The following is a 16862-nucleotide window of genomic DNA, read 5'->3' on the forward strand; positions in this document are numbered from 1 at the left end:
TTCTCTTTTGAATTTGGGTTTTGTGTACTTGCTTCTAGAAAGCAAATTTAAATTTTTCGCTTTTTCAGCTTTTTTTTCTTCATATGCTACCAAAGTCCTTTAAAAACGAGTTAACGACAACTTTATTTTCCAAAGTAAGACTCGACTTCCAGTATAAATTATGCCATGTTTCAAGTAATAGAGTGTCCACTATTTCAACAGTCAATTTTTGTATTTTTTGTATATTATATATTATTTTTGTATATTTAGTGCTTTGGATGTGAATTAAAAAATTTTGTAATATTTTACCAAATAAATCATTTTTATAATATTTTTAAGATGCTCGTACATTCTAACACAACTTTTCTAGAATGGACTCGCACTTTTATTCGACAAAAATTTAATATTTTATTAATAAAAATTTATTAATTAAAAATTTACTTTAAATGTTTTTCTGCAATTGACACAAATTGCCTAATCGAGTTTTAACGACGTCGACTAATAGACCTGTAACAAATACAAATTGGAGTTAAAATTTCTTTCAATGTTCTTATCGTTATTCAAAGTTCAAGACGGACAGAAATGAGGTAAAATTTAGTTATTTTAGAAATTCATGAAATAAGTTTGTATTTATTTTATGGTGTTGCGTTCATTTTGTTTAGCCAAAAATAATTAAAATCACTTTCTCACATTTGGAGAAATTTAACAAATTTTTATGAGCTACAATAATGCTAAATAATTTGTTTGAAGATAGCCTTTAGCTTAATTTCCAAAATGTTGATTGGACTTGTTTGATCAAGAAATCAAATCAAATACATATTTTTTTATAATTTAATATTTGAACAATATATTTCTCAAAACACATACAACAAGTGCATAACATTTTGGCAATTTCGCTGAAATTCCATTCATATGTATGGCAACACTTTTCTTGCTAGCAATTTGTTTTTCTCCCTTTTCATACAAGGAAGGTCTACAGACATTGAGAGTAAGGCAAACAAGAGCGCATATCAAACTCATATAGTGGAGAGACAAAAAAGCCATACCAAACTCAAACACATTACCCTCGTTATATGGGGGCAACTGGTTTGGAAAAGAAAACAACAGAATTCTATGGACAAGAATTTCCTGCTCGCAACGCAGGGATTTTTTCAAATCAACAAATCCTAAGTCGGCTTGCTCGACTGACACACACACAACGAAAGCGAAAATACAAATGTCGTTTCAGCTGCGAATACTTCCATTGAAACGAATTCGCCGCATTTATTTCTGTATACCTGGGAATCTTTTTCGACACGACGCCGCTCTGAATTACATGGTGGTTGCTAATTCGCAATGTTAGCGTTTTTAAGAGCAAATATTCGTTGTGGCGTTTTAGTTAGTTCGCAGACGCCGTTGTTATTGTTTCCGTTTGTGGCATTTGTTCGCTCAATTGTGAAGTGTGTAGGTTTGTTTGGCATATCGGTGTTTTAATTTCTTAGTGAAATAGCATTGTTCGCGCCATGGAAAAAGCTGTATTCATTGCAATGGTTAAGAAACACCAAATGTTGTATGATCCAGGTCACGAAGAATTCAGAAACGTATCTAAAAAAGAACAAATATGGGAAAGTATTGGTCAACATTTTGATTTAAGTGGTAAGTATTGTACATTTTTGTTATGATACACAAAAGCATTTTTTATTAGAGGGTTGAAGGTAGAAGGCTTGTATAGAGAGCGTCGGTTTTCCTAATTCCGCACCAAATCTCCCCAGTGGCGGAAAATGCTACTTAGGAGGCCTGTTTAGAGTGCTGATTTAGCGGTTCGAGTATGAAATTAACACGGTAAATGGTTTGATCTCCTCAGTAGCCAATTTCCTATCTTCCTAGAGTTTATTGTCTTTGATTTTAACCACTCGCGATAGAAATCATCGTACCTGATGTAGATCTGATAAAAAAAAAATAAATAGAATGACTAAATAACGTATGTACATTAGTATGACACTCTCGTTGTAATAAATTAAAATCTCCTAGATATCTCGTAAAATATGCCAAATATGTATACTGTATACTAGATTTCTTGCTTCCAAAAAAAGTAGTTCCTTATGTGAGGCACTACTTTTCATTACTATAGACAACTAACACGAGAACTAACCAGAATTCCAGAATTCCCCACTGGGTTCTGTGCATGCAAGAATGAATATGGTTGTATTTGTATTATGTATGACCGTTCAAAATCAGAAAACACATACTGAGTACGCTTATATACTTTTCCAGTAAACATTTAGACAAGAGTAAGTGTAGAATATTTTCTCTGAATAACAGAAAAAGTACGCGAACGAAAGAATTGAAAACAAGTACGGCCAGGATAAAATTTGTTCCTCTGGAGGTTCTAAAAGTCAAACCTGGGGATCGCTTAATATTGGGGCTATATATAACTGTGGATCTCGTTTTATAGTTTTAAAATATATTACAATGAAGTATTAACAAAATAAAATTTAATAATTACGTTCTACTTTAAGGAAATTAAAAGAAAAAAGTTGACAAATATTAATTCTTTTACAGAATGTGCATAGGGTTTTTTTTTTTATTTTCAGCCTAATTGCATTTTTTCACTTCCACGAAATTTATTTAGTTCTTAGCACATTTTTCTATAATACAAACAATGTAGAAGAAATTATTCGATTATAATTTTGTTTTGTTTTGTTTTTTTTTTTTTTTTTTTAATTTTACCCTTTGCTCGGAGCGAGAATCGGTCAGTGGACCATACACTGGTCTACGTAGCTGTTATTGTTATCAGACAGAGAAGTATCGCTACAGCCATTTACGCGAAAACAACGCATACAGTGAAGCAGTTATATTTATAAAGCACAGTTTTGGGCGCCCACAAGCCGATGTAAAGAATTTTTATTTAAGAGAAACATACCCGTTAGTGGTTCTTTTCTTACATACAAAATACACAATACAATAATAATGCCATTTTACACATGTTACAAAAAAGTTTCAAAGCTTTCAAATGTTCGGCATTACATAGTACAATAACAGATTTTTACTACAAAACCCCAAATTGTTGTAAAGGCACTTTGTTAAAGCGCATTTTCATTTAATAATGAAAATGCGCTTTAACAAAGATTACATGCTGGGTTAGTGGAGAGCGGAAAAAGCTTTTTAGCGCCGCCTCGCCCAAACCCTACATAATTACTATGTCTATCTAGTTTTCGTACATTGTTTTCGATTCCATATTGTCTCGGTGCTTTAGTTGATATTTTTCTATTGTAAAACTATTTATTCTACTCTTCCAGCTGCCGAATTGAAGAGACGGTGGAAGGCCCTAAGAGATACTTATTCAAAATATGTAAAACGTCTTAGTACAGAATCAGCACCAAAAGAATGGATATGGGCACGACACATGAAGTTCTACAGACCTTTTCTATTCCATACTCTCAAGGAAAAAAGTTATTCAAATTATCCTGCAAGTGATGAATATGAAGATCAGAATTCCACTTTCAATACCAATTTGCCCATTTCAATTGCACGGAATGACGAATATGTAACATCAGAGAATGATTTCATTGATGATGATGATGAGGTTTTATTTGTCGAAGACCCAACTGAGCCAACAGAATCGCCAGAAAGGCCAGATGCATATGCGCAAATGGAGGATTCATCTGTGCACATGGAAGATTCCTCATTATTCAACATAACAGAGCCTAGAACTGTGAAGCGAATGTGTGATTCAGTCCTGGACTCCACTTCACCCGACTATCAAGAGAATAAGAAACTAAAATTTGATTTTAATGAAATCGAATGTCTTCTATTGGCTCATGCTAAAACTATTAGTAAATTTTCGGCGAAACGCCAAGCCATTACCAAATATAAAATTGCTCAAGTGATACTGGAACAGGAATTGCTGCATCTTCAAGAATGTTCGAACGATTTAGTAGAACCAAAGAAGGAACGAGACGAAAATGGATGTACTGATTAATATCGCTGCCAATAATTCCCATTCCTACATTCATTACATTACACTCAGGAAAATAACCTTGTACATTGAACTAGTTTTGTTGATTTTTTTTCAAGATTCAATACATAATTGAAAAATAAGACTCTTATAAAAATTTATCTTTATTAAACAAAAACTTGATTTTTATTTAATTGTTGAGAAATTTAACAAATTTGGTAAGTTTTGAGAATGGAACGAAGTTTCGAAACATCGATTTCCGACATCAACATCCGACTAACCGATGTTGATGAAATTTGGTATATACACTGTTAGAAAAATATGTTTTTCATATGTTCCGATATAAACAAAATGTGTTTCGGGCACAATTTTAAAACACAATATATTTAAGTGCCAACATGTAATGTTCCTAAACTAACACTAAATGTATGGGACACATATGTTAATATGTTAAAATATATTATGTTTGGGGCATGAATGTTTCGTAAAAATAATATGTATGAATGTAAACATATATAAATTTAAAAATTTCGAGTAAACATATGTATGTTTACAATTTCTGTGAAACGGTTGTATGTTTCGGAAAACTGCTTTATGATAACGCCAAAAATTTGATATGCTTAAGTCTAAATATTATTTAATTTGAATATTAGAATGAGTATTCGGAGTAAAGAGAATAGACATTCGGAACCAAGAGCATAGAGATTTAAAAAAAAACAGCCTGTGTATTCGCCTTGAGAGGAGAATTCTATGTATGTGTGGACAAGTGTTTTGTTTATCATTATGGCATTATGGACACACATTTTTTAACGGCCTTAAAGGTAAAAATGAAATTAAGTACACAACACGATAAGTTTTAAAGGCATTTAAAATTGTATTAAATGCTAGTAAAAAGCGGTCCACGCCTAAATAAATTTATGTGTACATTATAAAATTATTTATGTATGTTTATACACTTCTTTTGTTAGAGTTTTTGATTTTCTTCCAAAATTTCAAACTTTTATACCAAAAACAAAATTGTTATTTTTGCAAAAAAAAAAAAATAATAATATTTTAGTCAAAAGCCATTTCGTTTATATCACTGTTTCTGACTGTAAATCTTTAATAACCACATTTCATAGTTTCATTATAAACATTTAATATAGTATAAATGTCTAAATTACAAAAAAAAATGGTTTGGTCGGAGCAGGAATTGAACCCACGACCCTTTGCATACAAGGCAGGCATACTAACCACTGCTCTACGTGGCCAACAAATGTATGTTTCTTTTAAATAATGTTATGTTTGCATGGGCTCGTGGGCGCTGCAAACTATGCTATATAAATGTAACTTATAACGATAATTGTCTACTGGTGACTATAACTGCTACGTAGCCCAGTGGATTGTGTGTTGGCTTACAAACTGTATGGTCCTCGGTTCGATTCTCCGTCCAGACGAAAGGTAAAATTTGAAAAATTTAGAAAATTGAATAATTTCTTCAACATTATTTGTATTACAGAAAAAGGTACCAAGAACTAAAAATGAGCACAATCTTCTTTGGGGAAAAATCTTGCAAGCATATAATATTTTTGGGCTCAAAATGCGTCCAAACAAAATATGTGTGGAACATATGTTAGAGAAGCGAATTTTTAGGGTATATATATATATATATATATATATATATATATATATATATATATATATATATATATATATATATATATATATATATATATATATATATATATATATATATATATATATATATATATATATATATATATATATATATATATATATATATATATATATATATATATATATATATATATATATATATATATATATATATATATATATATATACATTTTTTTGCAGATCAAACTTATTATACCCTGACCACTACACTGAAAAATCAGTGAACCCCCCAGGAAGACAACTTTTGATTAATTTTAGAAAATTTTTAATATTTTTAGAAATTTTTAACTAAACAGTATTACAAGCGCTAGCATCGCGCCGATATCACAAAAATAAGTAAATATTTTTCGACAAATTCAAGAAAATTTATTAGACATAAATAATTTTTTTCACTTTTTAAAGAACATTTTGTAGTTTGAAGGAAAAAATTGGAGTTCAAAATTGCAAGAATGTCTTTAGTGACATACGAAGTTCATGATGGATGCTTTTGTAGTAAAATTTACAAATTTGAAGAAATAATGAACTATTTTATGACAAATACGAATTTAGTAAATCTCTATCCTTAACTTGTGTATAATTTTTTCCCGTCTTTTAGTTAATTTAACTAACGTACGCAAAAAATTATTAGAGCAAATGAAACTTTCACCGAATATAATAAGTTCATGAACTAAAATATAGTTAAATTGGCTTTAGTGAAATAGTGAGTTCACTTTTTTTTGAGTGTATGTGGTTATAAAATCTATAGAATGTGGTATAAAAATTTTAGGTTACGATTTTTTTTTTAATTTAGCACACGAACTTTTGAAATTTGCGTCCCTCTGTTAAAGTCGCAAAATTCTCTTAAACTATAAAAATTTATAGAAATAATCGTTAAATTTACTGATATTTGGAATCTTTGAATTAAAAAAAAAAAAACTTCAAAAATAGCTTTGGGTTTTAAATTGACAGTTACTTGCACATTAATACCTTTGTTGATATATCACAAGGAGAGAAATTCGATGAATGAGAACTGTATCCTAATTTTAAATTTATAGACCTTAGATTTAAAGGCAGAAAGTTCCCTAAAAAATCAATTAATCAAGCCTCAAAGAGAAGCAAGTTTTATACCATCCGGCTGAAATTTGGTACATGGTCTCAAAGCCCATGCAAAAATTGGTCCATATCGGTCCATAATTATATATAGCTTCCATATAAACCGGTCTCCTCGATTTGACCTGCGGAGCCTCTTGTACGAGCAAAATTCATCCGATCCGGTGGAAATTTGGTACATGGTCTCTAACAGGGCTGTGGAGTCGGAGTCGGAGTCTTGGAGTCGGAGTCTGAAGATTTTGCTGGAGTCGGAGTCGGAGTCGTAAAAATTTTGCTCGACTCCGACTCCGGCTAAACCAAATTTTTTAAATACTTCACATTTTTGTAACTAAGCAAGTTTTTACGCAAATTAGTTTCCATTGCGTTATTCATTCGATCAATGTACAGCATGATTGTAAATGAAAATCAACTTCCAATTACGACTATCTTTTTATGTTTCTTGGAATGCTAGACTAGCAGATAGGCTGGATCGATCCATTTTAATATCAATATCAATTTATTTGAAATATTTCGAACATTCGAAATTATTTTGTTTAATTTTATCTTAAGGCCATATATAAAAAACAAATTTTTTCAAAGTTGTTTTTTATAGAAAAATTGTCAAAATGTTATTTCTATAAAAAGTTTTGTCAAAATTTTATTTCTATAGCAAATTTTGTCAAAATTTTATTTCTATAAAAAATTTATTCAAAATTTTATTACTATAGAAATATTTTTTTCTATGGGAAAATTAGTCAAAATTTTATTGAATTTATTTAAATTGAGTCAAAATTTTGTTTCTATAGAAAATTTTGCAAAATTTAGTTTGTTACACATTTTTTTTTCAAAATTTTATTTCTATTGATAAGTTTATTTCTATAAAAATTTAAATCAAAATTTTATTTCTATAGAAAATTTTGCCAATATTTTATAGTAATAGATTTTTTTATTAGAACATTTGGTTAAAATGTTATTTCAATAGAAAATTTATTCAAAATTTTATTTCTATAGAAAATTTTGTCAAAATTTTGTTTCTGTAGGAAATTTAGTCAAAATTTTGTTTCTGTAGAATATTTTGCAGAATTTTATTTTCTACACAAAATTTTTTCTTAAATCATTTTTTTATTGAACATTTTATCAAAATTTTATTTCTATAAGAAAAAATTGTCAAATTTTATTTCTATAGCAAATTTTCTCAAATTTGTTTTCTTACTGATGCTCACTGAAACTCACTGCTATAAAAAATGTATTCAAAATTTTATTACTATAGAAATATTTTTTTCTATATAAAATTTAGTCAAAATTTTATTTCTATATAAAATTTAGTCAAAATTTTGTTTCTATAGAATATTTTGCAAAATTTTATTTCTATAGAAAATTTTGTAAAATTAATACACATTTTTTTTTAATTGTATTTCTATTAATAATTTTTTCAAACTTTTATTTCTATAAAAAATTTAACCAAATTTTATTCTAAATTTTATTTCTATATATTTGGTCAAAATTGGATTTCTATAGAAAATTTTGCCAAAATTTTATTTCTATAGAAAATTTAGTCAAAATTTTATTTACTAGACAAAAATTTTTCCAAAATTGTATGCTTACTGATACTCACTGCTAAGTCGAAAACTTGTAGAAATGACTCAAATTTTCAAATTTTTCAATGAATGAATCATAAATGCATTTTTGCGAAATTGTTTAAACAATTATAAATATTTCCCAAATATTGCCCGAGATTTTGTAGAAGTCTGATTTGAGATTTTATCAAAATGTAGATCTAAATACAAAGTTGTGCAGAGTATATTATAATCGGCCCGCCCGACTTTAGACTTTCCTTGCATTTTTATTTTTTGTTAAAATTGTGTTACGTCCCATAACGTTAGTTTTAAATTTTAAGTACATAGATTTTGTAGAAGTATATACAATTTTGCCTAAATAGATTCAGATTCAAATTCATGCATATAGTTCGCAACAAATTTAAAGGATTTGAGATAGTATCAATAATTTTGGTCCACAAATACATATACTGTTGGTATCTTCTCATATTATGATGGGTATTTATATCATTATTTTATTTATTAAACATTGCCCTAAATTTTAAATATAGAGTTCAATTGGCGTCTAAAGTGAAATTAAGACCTTTTTTTGCACACATAAATAAATACGATACTTTATATCGATCCACTTACGGCACCCCCACAATAGAACTACAAATTTGTGGTATTAAAATGAGATTTAGTTATATTACCCGGAGTCGACTCCGGAGTCGGAGTCGAGCTGATGAAAAATGCTGGAGTCGGAGTCGGAGTCGAGCAAAATTGGCTCGACTCCACAGCCCTGGTCTCTAACAACCATGGCAGAATTGGTCCATATCGGCCTATAATTATATATATATAGCCCCCATATAAACCGATCCCCAGATTTGACCTCCGGAGCCTCTTGGGGGAGCAAAATTCATCCGATCCGGTTGAAATTTGGTACGTGGTTTTGGTATATGGTCTCTAATAACCATGCAAAAATTGGTCCATATCGGTCCATAATTATATATAGCCCCCATATAAACCAATCCGCAGATTTGAGCTCCGGAGCATCTTGAAGGAGCAAAATTAATCCGTTCCGGTTGAAATCTGGTATATTGAGCTATGTGTATGTGGCCGATAACAACCATGCCAAAATTGGTCCGTATCGATCTATAGTTGTACCACCGTAAAAAAAATTTTATGTGCAACGTGTAAATTTACGTTCTAGTACTATAAAGAAATTTTATTGAAAACTTTTTTTTCTTATTTTATTTACACTTTTGTACGTTACATAAACTATATCTTTACTTAACGTTTGGTTTGACAGAAAATGCATACTTAAATTTTTAGTCATAGAAAATATTTATATGTGCAAAATTATATTTAAGCTATATTTGATAGATAGTTTGATTAACTAATACGATATAGTATTGCCCTTGTTTATTAGAACTTGCTGTAATCGGTGAGGCATAGAACATACCAAGTTTTTCAGAGTTGCCATATCGATTTTTCCCCCATTCTGCCGTAATTGCAGTCTTCAGTTCTTTGGGTTTGTACACGGACGAAAAATACTGTTTTTCATATGTTTGGGTGAAAAATTGTTTGTTTGGAACTCAAATTTTTTAACACAATATTTTTAAGTGCAAGCATATAATGTTCATAAACTAGCATAACATGTTTGGGACATATATATTAATATGTTAGAACATATTATGTTTGGGACATAAAATGTTTGTATGCTTAGATGCATGATTAGATGCAAACATATATTAATTTGGAAATAGCCTATAAACATATATGTATTTAGAAAGAGAGATCTAGAGAGTATGTTGCAAGTAAAATAATGGAAGTAAGCAATTGGTGCCTTAAAAATATATCCACACAAAGAAAATTTCATTAAAATTTTTTACTACCAGTGTATGTCCTAAGGTGAAACATAATATGTTTGAACAATACAAACAATATTTGGTCCTGAAATCCTGAAAATATTTGCTTGAAGCAAAATGTGTTTGGGGTATATGTTACAGAAGCGAATTTTTTTGAGGGTGTATATGGCTTGGACTTCGCAAATACCTTAGCAGATAATATGCCCCAGAGATCTTCTATAGGAGTTAGATCGGGACTTAGCGCTGGCCAGTCCAGTAAAGGTATATCACGAGACTTAAAAAAGCTTTTTTGTGAGGCGTTCAACATGGATGGGAGGATTATCTTGTTGGAAAGTCCAAACTTCACCATACAACTCATCTGCAAAATCTATGAGATTGTTTTTAATAAATCGACATATATCTCTGCGATCATTTTAGTGGGGACAAAACATATTTTATATTTTCCTCGAGCTCCAAAAGCTGCCCATGCACTCAAAAAAAGTGAATTCACTATTTCACTAAAGCCAATTTAACTTTATTTTAGTTCATGAAATTATTCTATTTGCAGAAAGTTTCATTTACTCTAATATTTTTTTGCGTACGTTAGTTAAATGAACTAAAAGACTGGAAAAAATTATACACAAATTAAGTATAGAGATTTACTAAATTCGTATTTCGTATAAAATAGTTCATTATTTCTTCAAATTTGTAAATTTTACTACAAAAGCGTCCATAAAAACGTCGTATGCCACTAAAGACATTCTTGCAATTTTGGACTACAATTTTTTCCTTCAAACTACAAAAATTTCTTTAACAAGTGAAAAAATTTTATTTATGTCTAACAAATTTTCTTGAATTTGTCGAAAACCGTTTACTTATTTTTGTGATTTCGGCGTGATGCCAGCGTTTGTATTACTGTTTAGTTAAAAATTTCTAAAAATATTAAAAATTATCTAAAATTAATCAAAAGTTTTCTTCCTGATGGGTTCACTGTTTTTTTAGTGTACCATAAGAGATCCAACCCCGTGGGTGCGTTTATAAAGGGTGCTACGGTCAAAATTTGGTCAAGGAAAGCGCGTGTAAATCGGTGAAATCGTTTATTTAAAAAATCAAATTAAATTTCTTTTTCAAGTTCAATTAGTATAAAATTCAGGAAAAATATTCAGTTAGGCTTTCGCTTTTCCAAATCCGAATTGCCGGGCCTCACGCTTGACATCTGCCATCAGATTTTGTACAGCCACCTTGTCCACCTTCTTCGCCACAGAAAGTCAGTTTGCCTTGAACTGCTGCTCGTCCTTAGCAGTTTTTTTGGCTTCTTTAGGTTCCGCTTGTCAATAGCCCAGTATTTCTCAATTGGGCGGAGCTCTGGCGTGTTGGGAGGGTTCTTGTCCTTGGGAACCACCTGCACGTTGTTGGCGGCGTACCACTCCATGGCCTTTTTACCGTAATGGCAAGATGCCAAATCCGGCCAAAACAGTACGGAACAACCGTGTTTCTTCAGGAAAGGCAGCAGACGTTTATTCAAACACTCATTCACGTAAATTTCTTGGTTGACAGTCGCGGAAGCTATGAAAATGCTGCTTTTCAAGCCACAGGTACAGATGGCTTGCCAAACCAGATATTTCTTTGCGAAGTTTGACAGTTTTATGTGCTTGAAAATATCTGCTACCTTTCCCCTTCCTTTTGCCGTATAAAACTCCTGTCCCGGAAGCTGCTTATAGTCGGCTTTGACGTAGGTTTCGTCGTCCATTACCACGCAGTCAAACTTCGTCAGCATCGTCGTGTACAGCCTCCGGGATCCGCTTTGGCCGTCGTATTTTGTTTATCATCGCGATTTGGAGTCACTACCTTCTTGAAAGTCGATAGTCCGGCTCGTTTTTTGGCTCGATGCACGGTTGTAGACGATACACCCAGCTTATTTGCGGCATCTCGGAGAGAGAGGTTAGGGTTTCGCTTGAAACTACCGGCCACTCTCTTTGTCGTCTTAGCGGCTTCCGGTTTTCGATTTTCCCCGATCCAGACTTCATGGCTGTCGACAAACGTTCCCCAAACACTTTAATTACATTTGTAACGGTTGATTTGGTAACTTTTAGCGATTTTGGCAGCTTTTCGTGCGAGTTGCTCGGATTTTTGCGATGCGCGAGCAAAATTTTGATACGCTGCTCTTCTTGCTTGGACGGCATTTTGACAACTGAAGAGTGAATTCCAAAATCAAAATAGGAGCAACATTCTACACACACACACCTTCAAAATGAGGGGTGTTCAGGTGTTTTAAATGCAAAATTGAAAGAAATACGTCAAGTTTATATTGACCAAATTTTGACCGTATCACCCTTTAAGGGCTTTAATCCCCAATTTTAATAGATTTCTGGTCTAATGTGTAACAGGTATAAATTTAAAATTAAAGTAACTATCTTAAAAAAGGTTGGAATTTTCTTATTTTTTAAAAAACATTCTTGCAATAATTATGAAATTTTGAAATTATGTAATTGCCAATGTGGGTTACATAAGGTAAAATGTCCCGTTGTTTTTAACGGTTTACTCAGTCCACCAGTTTACAGAAATATGACAATCATAAACTAGGAAGTGCAAACTTCTTTTTAACAATTGGGAGTCCGTTGGAGTCTGGATTAGAACCCACGACTATGTATGTTCCACAAGGTAACTACTACGACTTGGTACCATAGTTATTTACATTACACTTCCGAAATCCACTTTAACTAGATTTCAACTATCATTTGCCATACAAAACCCTCTATTATACATAAAATATTGTAAAGAAAATTTCCCGGGAATTCCCGCACTTCATTCCCGGGAAAGCGGGAGCGAAAATTTGCAATTTCCCGGGAATTCCCGGGATCCCTCTCCCGGGAAAAACCCTAGATAAGGCCCATCTGACCTACATCAATAACAACTATTTGTGCCAAGTTTCAAGTCGATAGCTTGTTTCGTTCGGAAGTTAGCGTGATTTCCACAGACGGACGGACATAGCTAGATCTACTCAGAATTTCACCACGACTCAGAATATATATACTTTATGAGGTCTTAAACCAATATTTCGATGTGTTATATTTCGATCCTATGGTGGAGGTTATAAAAATTAGTGATATTTTGGCAAATACAAAATTTTTTATGATTTTCAATACAATCTCACGCTTATAACAAAACGTTTGACCTGAAATATTTTCAAATGTGTTAGAATGGATTTAGCATTTTGAAACAAAAAATCTTAAAATTGCTCATTAAAAATATAAAAAAAACTAGTTAAAAAATTGAATTACGATAAAAGATATTCCTGTGTAGTTAATATAAAGAACATCTTAGGGAGGATAGTTTTTGAAGTGCTTTTAAAATTATGGCTTTAGAAAAACTTCCAATTATTTTGCTGGGATATTAGTCACCTTTTATATTTACCCTAAAGTATGTCAGTCTTTGACGTTGTAGTAGCGGAGTCTCTGGCTAGCATTCAATGCCATAATCCTTCGGGGGAAGGTCAACGAAAAAATTTATTTAATTTTTTTTTTTTTTGAGTGAGATTTTAAATTTTTGCTTTAACAACAATTTATTGTGTTTACAATTATTTTCTGTATAAATTAATTTTAAATTTTATGTTTCGTTTCGCCGGTTTTATTTGTTTTGATTTCACAATGCTTTTCACATTTATTTCGGCAAGTTTTGTTAACAAAAAAAAAAAAAAATAAAACACTTACAAAAAATTAATTAATATATTTATAAAGTTTTTGATGGCGCTTTGTTGTCACCATGTGTTCTGATGTGTTACAATTGTTGTTCTACTTTTCCAGCTGACAATCTCAAGAGAAAATGGAAAAGTCTAAGAGACACATATACAAAGTACATGAAGCGTGTCAATGCAGAAGGTGTATCCAAAGAATGGATATGGGCAGAGCATATGCAATTTTTCTGGCCGTTTTTGTATTTCAATAATACGAATAATGCAGCAAGCAAAGACAATAACTATGTCAACAAGTACACTACGTACGATGAATATGAAAATCAAAATTCGGACTCAAGTACGGCCTTGCCGGTTCAAGATAATGAATATATCGTCTCCGAAGGTGATTACATGGATGATGATAATCAGATAATGTTTTTGGAGGGACCCCCGAATACACCACCCATACCAGAAGTGGAAATCAAAAAAGAAGACCCTTCATCCTACGATGACAAACACGGTGTTCCATTGAAAAGAAAATGCGATTCGGCCCAAGATATTACATCTTCCGAATATCCTAAGGAGAAAAGCATTGAGCCCATGTTTGATGAAGTCGATTATATTCTATTGGCTCATGCAAAAACCGTCAAAAGATTTTCGGCTAAGCGACAAGCGATTACCAAATATAAAATTGCTCAGATAATTTTGGAACAAGAATTGCTGCATCTTCAGGAATGTCCCGCCGACAATTTACCACCAAAACGACAACGTTATCAAAGTGGTGAATCAAGTGACTGAGCCAGCAATTAGCAGATAGTGTAATTGTAATTATATTTTTATTTTTTTTTGTTTTTGTTTTATTCTCAGGCAGATATCTGTTTAAATTTTAGTTATTAATTTATTTACTTTAGTTAGTTTATATTGAAATGTAAGTTCAAATCTTTACTAAAAAGAAACGGCTTATTGAAGCTGCAACTTAATTTCGAAAATTTTTTAATTTATAAAGGTAAGTGGTTTGCAAAATATTTCAGGAAGATTGTGTAATAAAATTAAAATTTCTTAGGGCGATTTATTTTCTGCGAAAAGATGTTGTCCCTGAACAAAATATTGTTGTGAGGTCAAAAAGTTCATGTCCTTAAAATACCAATGCGAATTTTGTTTATCATAGCTGACGCATTTCTTTGATATAAAGTTTTTACCTTGTCTAACAGTAGATAAACTTTTCAAAGAATTCGTTTTATCCTTATAATTAAGTGATTTGACTTAAAAATGTGTATCTTTTTCAATAATCGTATAAATAAAGGGTGGTTAAAATTTCAAGGGCCGATGTTGATTTTGAATAAAACACAAAATATTTAGGAAATTATTGTAATTTTATTCTATTATGATATATTGGTATTACTCAATTATGTATGGAACAAAATATCGGCCAAATAGGCGCCCCGACCTCGGTGGCACACCTTCATCCGCACTGAAAAAAATATTGTCGTGAGGTCAAAGATTTCATGTCTTTAAAATACGAATGCAAATTTTTGCTTAGCATATAAGACGCATTTCTCTAATATAAAGTTTTTTTTCCTTGTCCAAAAGTCAATAAACTTTTCAATGAATAGGTATTGTCCTCATAATTAAGTGATTTGACTTAAAAATGGGTATCATAACATGAAAGAAAAAAATTTTGAGCTAAGGTCAACTTGACTTTAATAATTCAGACAAATTCTTTAAAATTAATGAAATTGTCTTTAAATTTGTTGTCTTTTTGCATCTTGACTACAAAGCAAAAATCGTTCAAATATAGGACACGTTTTTCAACACTTTATTTTAAAGGTGTTTTTTACTTGAAACATAGCACAATTTCTACTGAAAATCGAATCTGAATTTGGAAAATAAAGTCGTCGTTAACCCGTTTTTAAAGGACTTTAATAGCATATGAAGAAAACAAGCTAAAAAAACGAAAAATTAAAATTTGCTTACTAGTCAAATACAAAAAAAAAAAACCTAAATTTAAAAGAGAATTGTGTCTTAAAAGTATCCTTATATGTATTCTCCGCTTCTTTGGCTCGGAATCAATACCAAAATTGTTAAAGACAAAATCTTTGAAACCGAGCATGCTTTTTTTCAGTGCGATGGTCCAAATTTTCGACGACGCTGAGGCATAATGGAGGTTCTATGCCGTTAATGTGCCGAATTATCTCATCCTTTAGCTCTTGAATTGTTTCTGGCTTATCGACGTACTTTCTTTCAAATAACCCCAAAGAAAAAAGTCCAACGGTGTTAAATCACATGATCTTGGCGGCCAATCACATGATCATCGCCATTACGTGAGATAACACGGCCATTGAATTTGTTGCGCAAAAGAGCCATTGTTTCGTTAGCTGTGTGGCAAGTGGCACCGTCCTGCTGAAACAACATATCGTCCACATCCATATCTTCCAATTCGGGACATAAAAACTTCGTTATCATCTCACGATAGCGAACACCATTCACAGTAACTGCCTGACCGGCCTCATTTTGGAAAAAAATACGGCCCGATGATGCCGCCAGCCCATAAACCGCACCAAACAGTCACTCTTTGTGGGTGCATTGGTTTTTCGACAATCACTCTTGGATTCTCATTCGCCCAAATGCGGCAATTCTGTTTATTGACGAATCCACTGAGGTGAGAATGTGCCTCATCACTGAAGATGATTTTCTTCGAAAATTGATTACCCACTGTTGCCATTTCTTGGATCCATTCTGCCCATTCACGACGTCCATGGTTCAAATTGAGTAAGTCTGAAATAGAGAAATTTCAAATAAAATTCGGAAAAAACTTGGCGTTTAGGTGTGGTTCACATTCAACATCGGCTCTTACAATTTAACCATCTTTTAGATTTACCACTACTGTGGTACAGGGTATAATAAGTTTGTGCATTTCCATACGCCAAGACCGAAAAGTCTGAGACCTATCGTTTAGTATACCGATCGTCTTAGAATTACATTCTGTGTCGATTTAGCGATGTCCGTCTGTCTGCCTGTTCATGTATTTTTGTGCGCAGAGTATAGGTCGAAGTTTAAGTCCGATCGTCCTCAAATTTGGCATAGGGTCGTTTTTTGGAACAAAGACAATCGCTAGTGATTTTGATCGGTTCAGATTTAGATAT

The 16862-nt window shown here is 31.9% G+C and overlaps 2 protein-coding genes across 3 annotated transcripts in view; both read left to right on the forward strand.

Moving 5' to 3' along the window:
- LOC142233072 (uncharacterized) overlaps positions 1-16862 on the forward strand; it is a 39518-nt gene that overhangs the window by 5777 nt on the left and 16879 nt on the right. Inside the window, exon 2 of one of the 2 annotated variants that reach the window (XM_075303856.1) lies at positions 13850-14699. The exons of the other annotated variant lie outside the window; for it this stretch is intronic. Coding sequence (XP_075159971.1) covers positions 13850-14517 — 668 coding nt within the window. The 3' untranslated portion in view covers positions 14518-14699. Of the gene's footprint in view, positions 1-13849; positions 14700-16862 lie in introns of those variants that run through there. 2 annotated transcript variants of the gene reach the window in all.
- LOC142233071 (uncharacterized) lies at positions 1161-4094 on the forward strand. The gene is made up of 2 exons (XM_075303855.1): positions 1161-1614; positions 3258-4094. The coding sequence occupies exons 1-2, from the start codon at positions 1482-1484 to the stop codon at positions 3938-3940; spliced, it is 816 nt and encodes a 271-aa protein (XP_075159970.1). The 5' UTR covers positions 1161-1481; the 3' UTR covers positions 3941-4094.

This window comes from Haematobia irritans, chromosome 4 (assembly GCF_050003625.1).
Source record: "Haematobia irritans isolate KBUSLIRL chromosome 4, ASM5000362v1, whole genome shotgun sequence".
In the NCBI taxonomy this organism is placed as follows: domain Eukaryota; kingdom Metazoa; phylum Arthropoda; class Insecta; order Diptera; family Muscidae; genus Haematobia; species Haematobia irritans.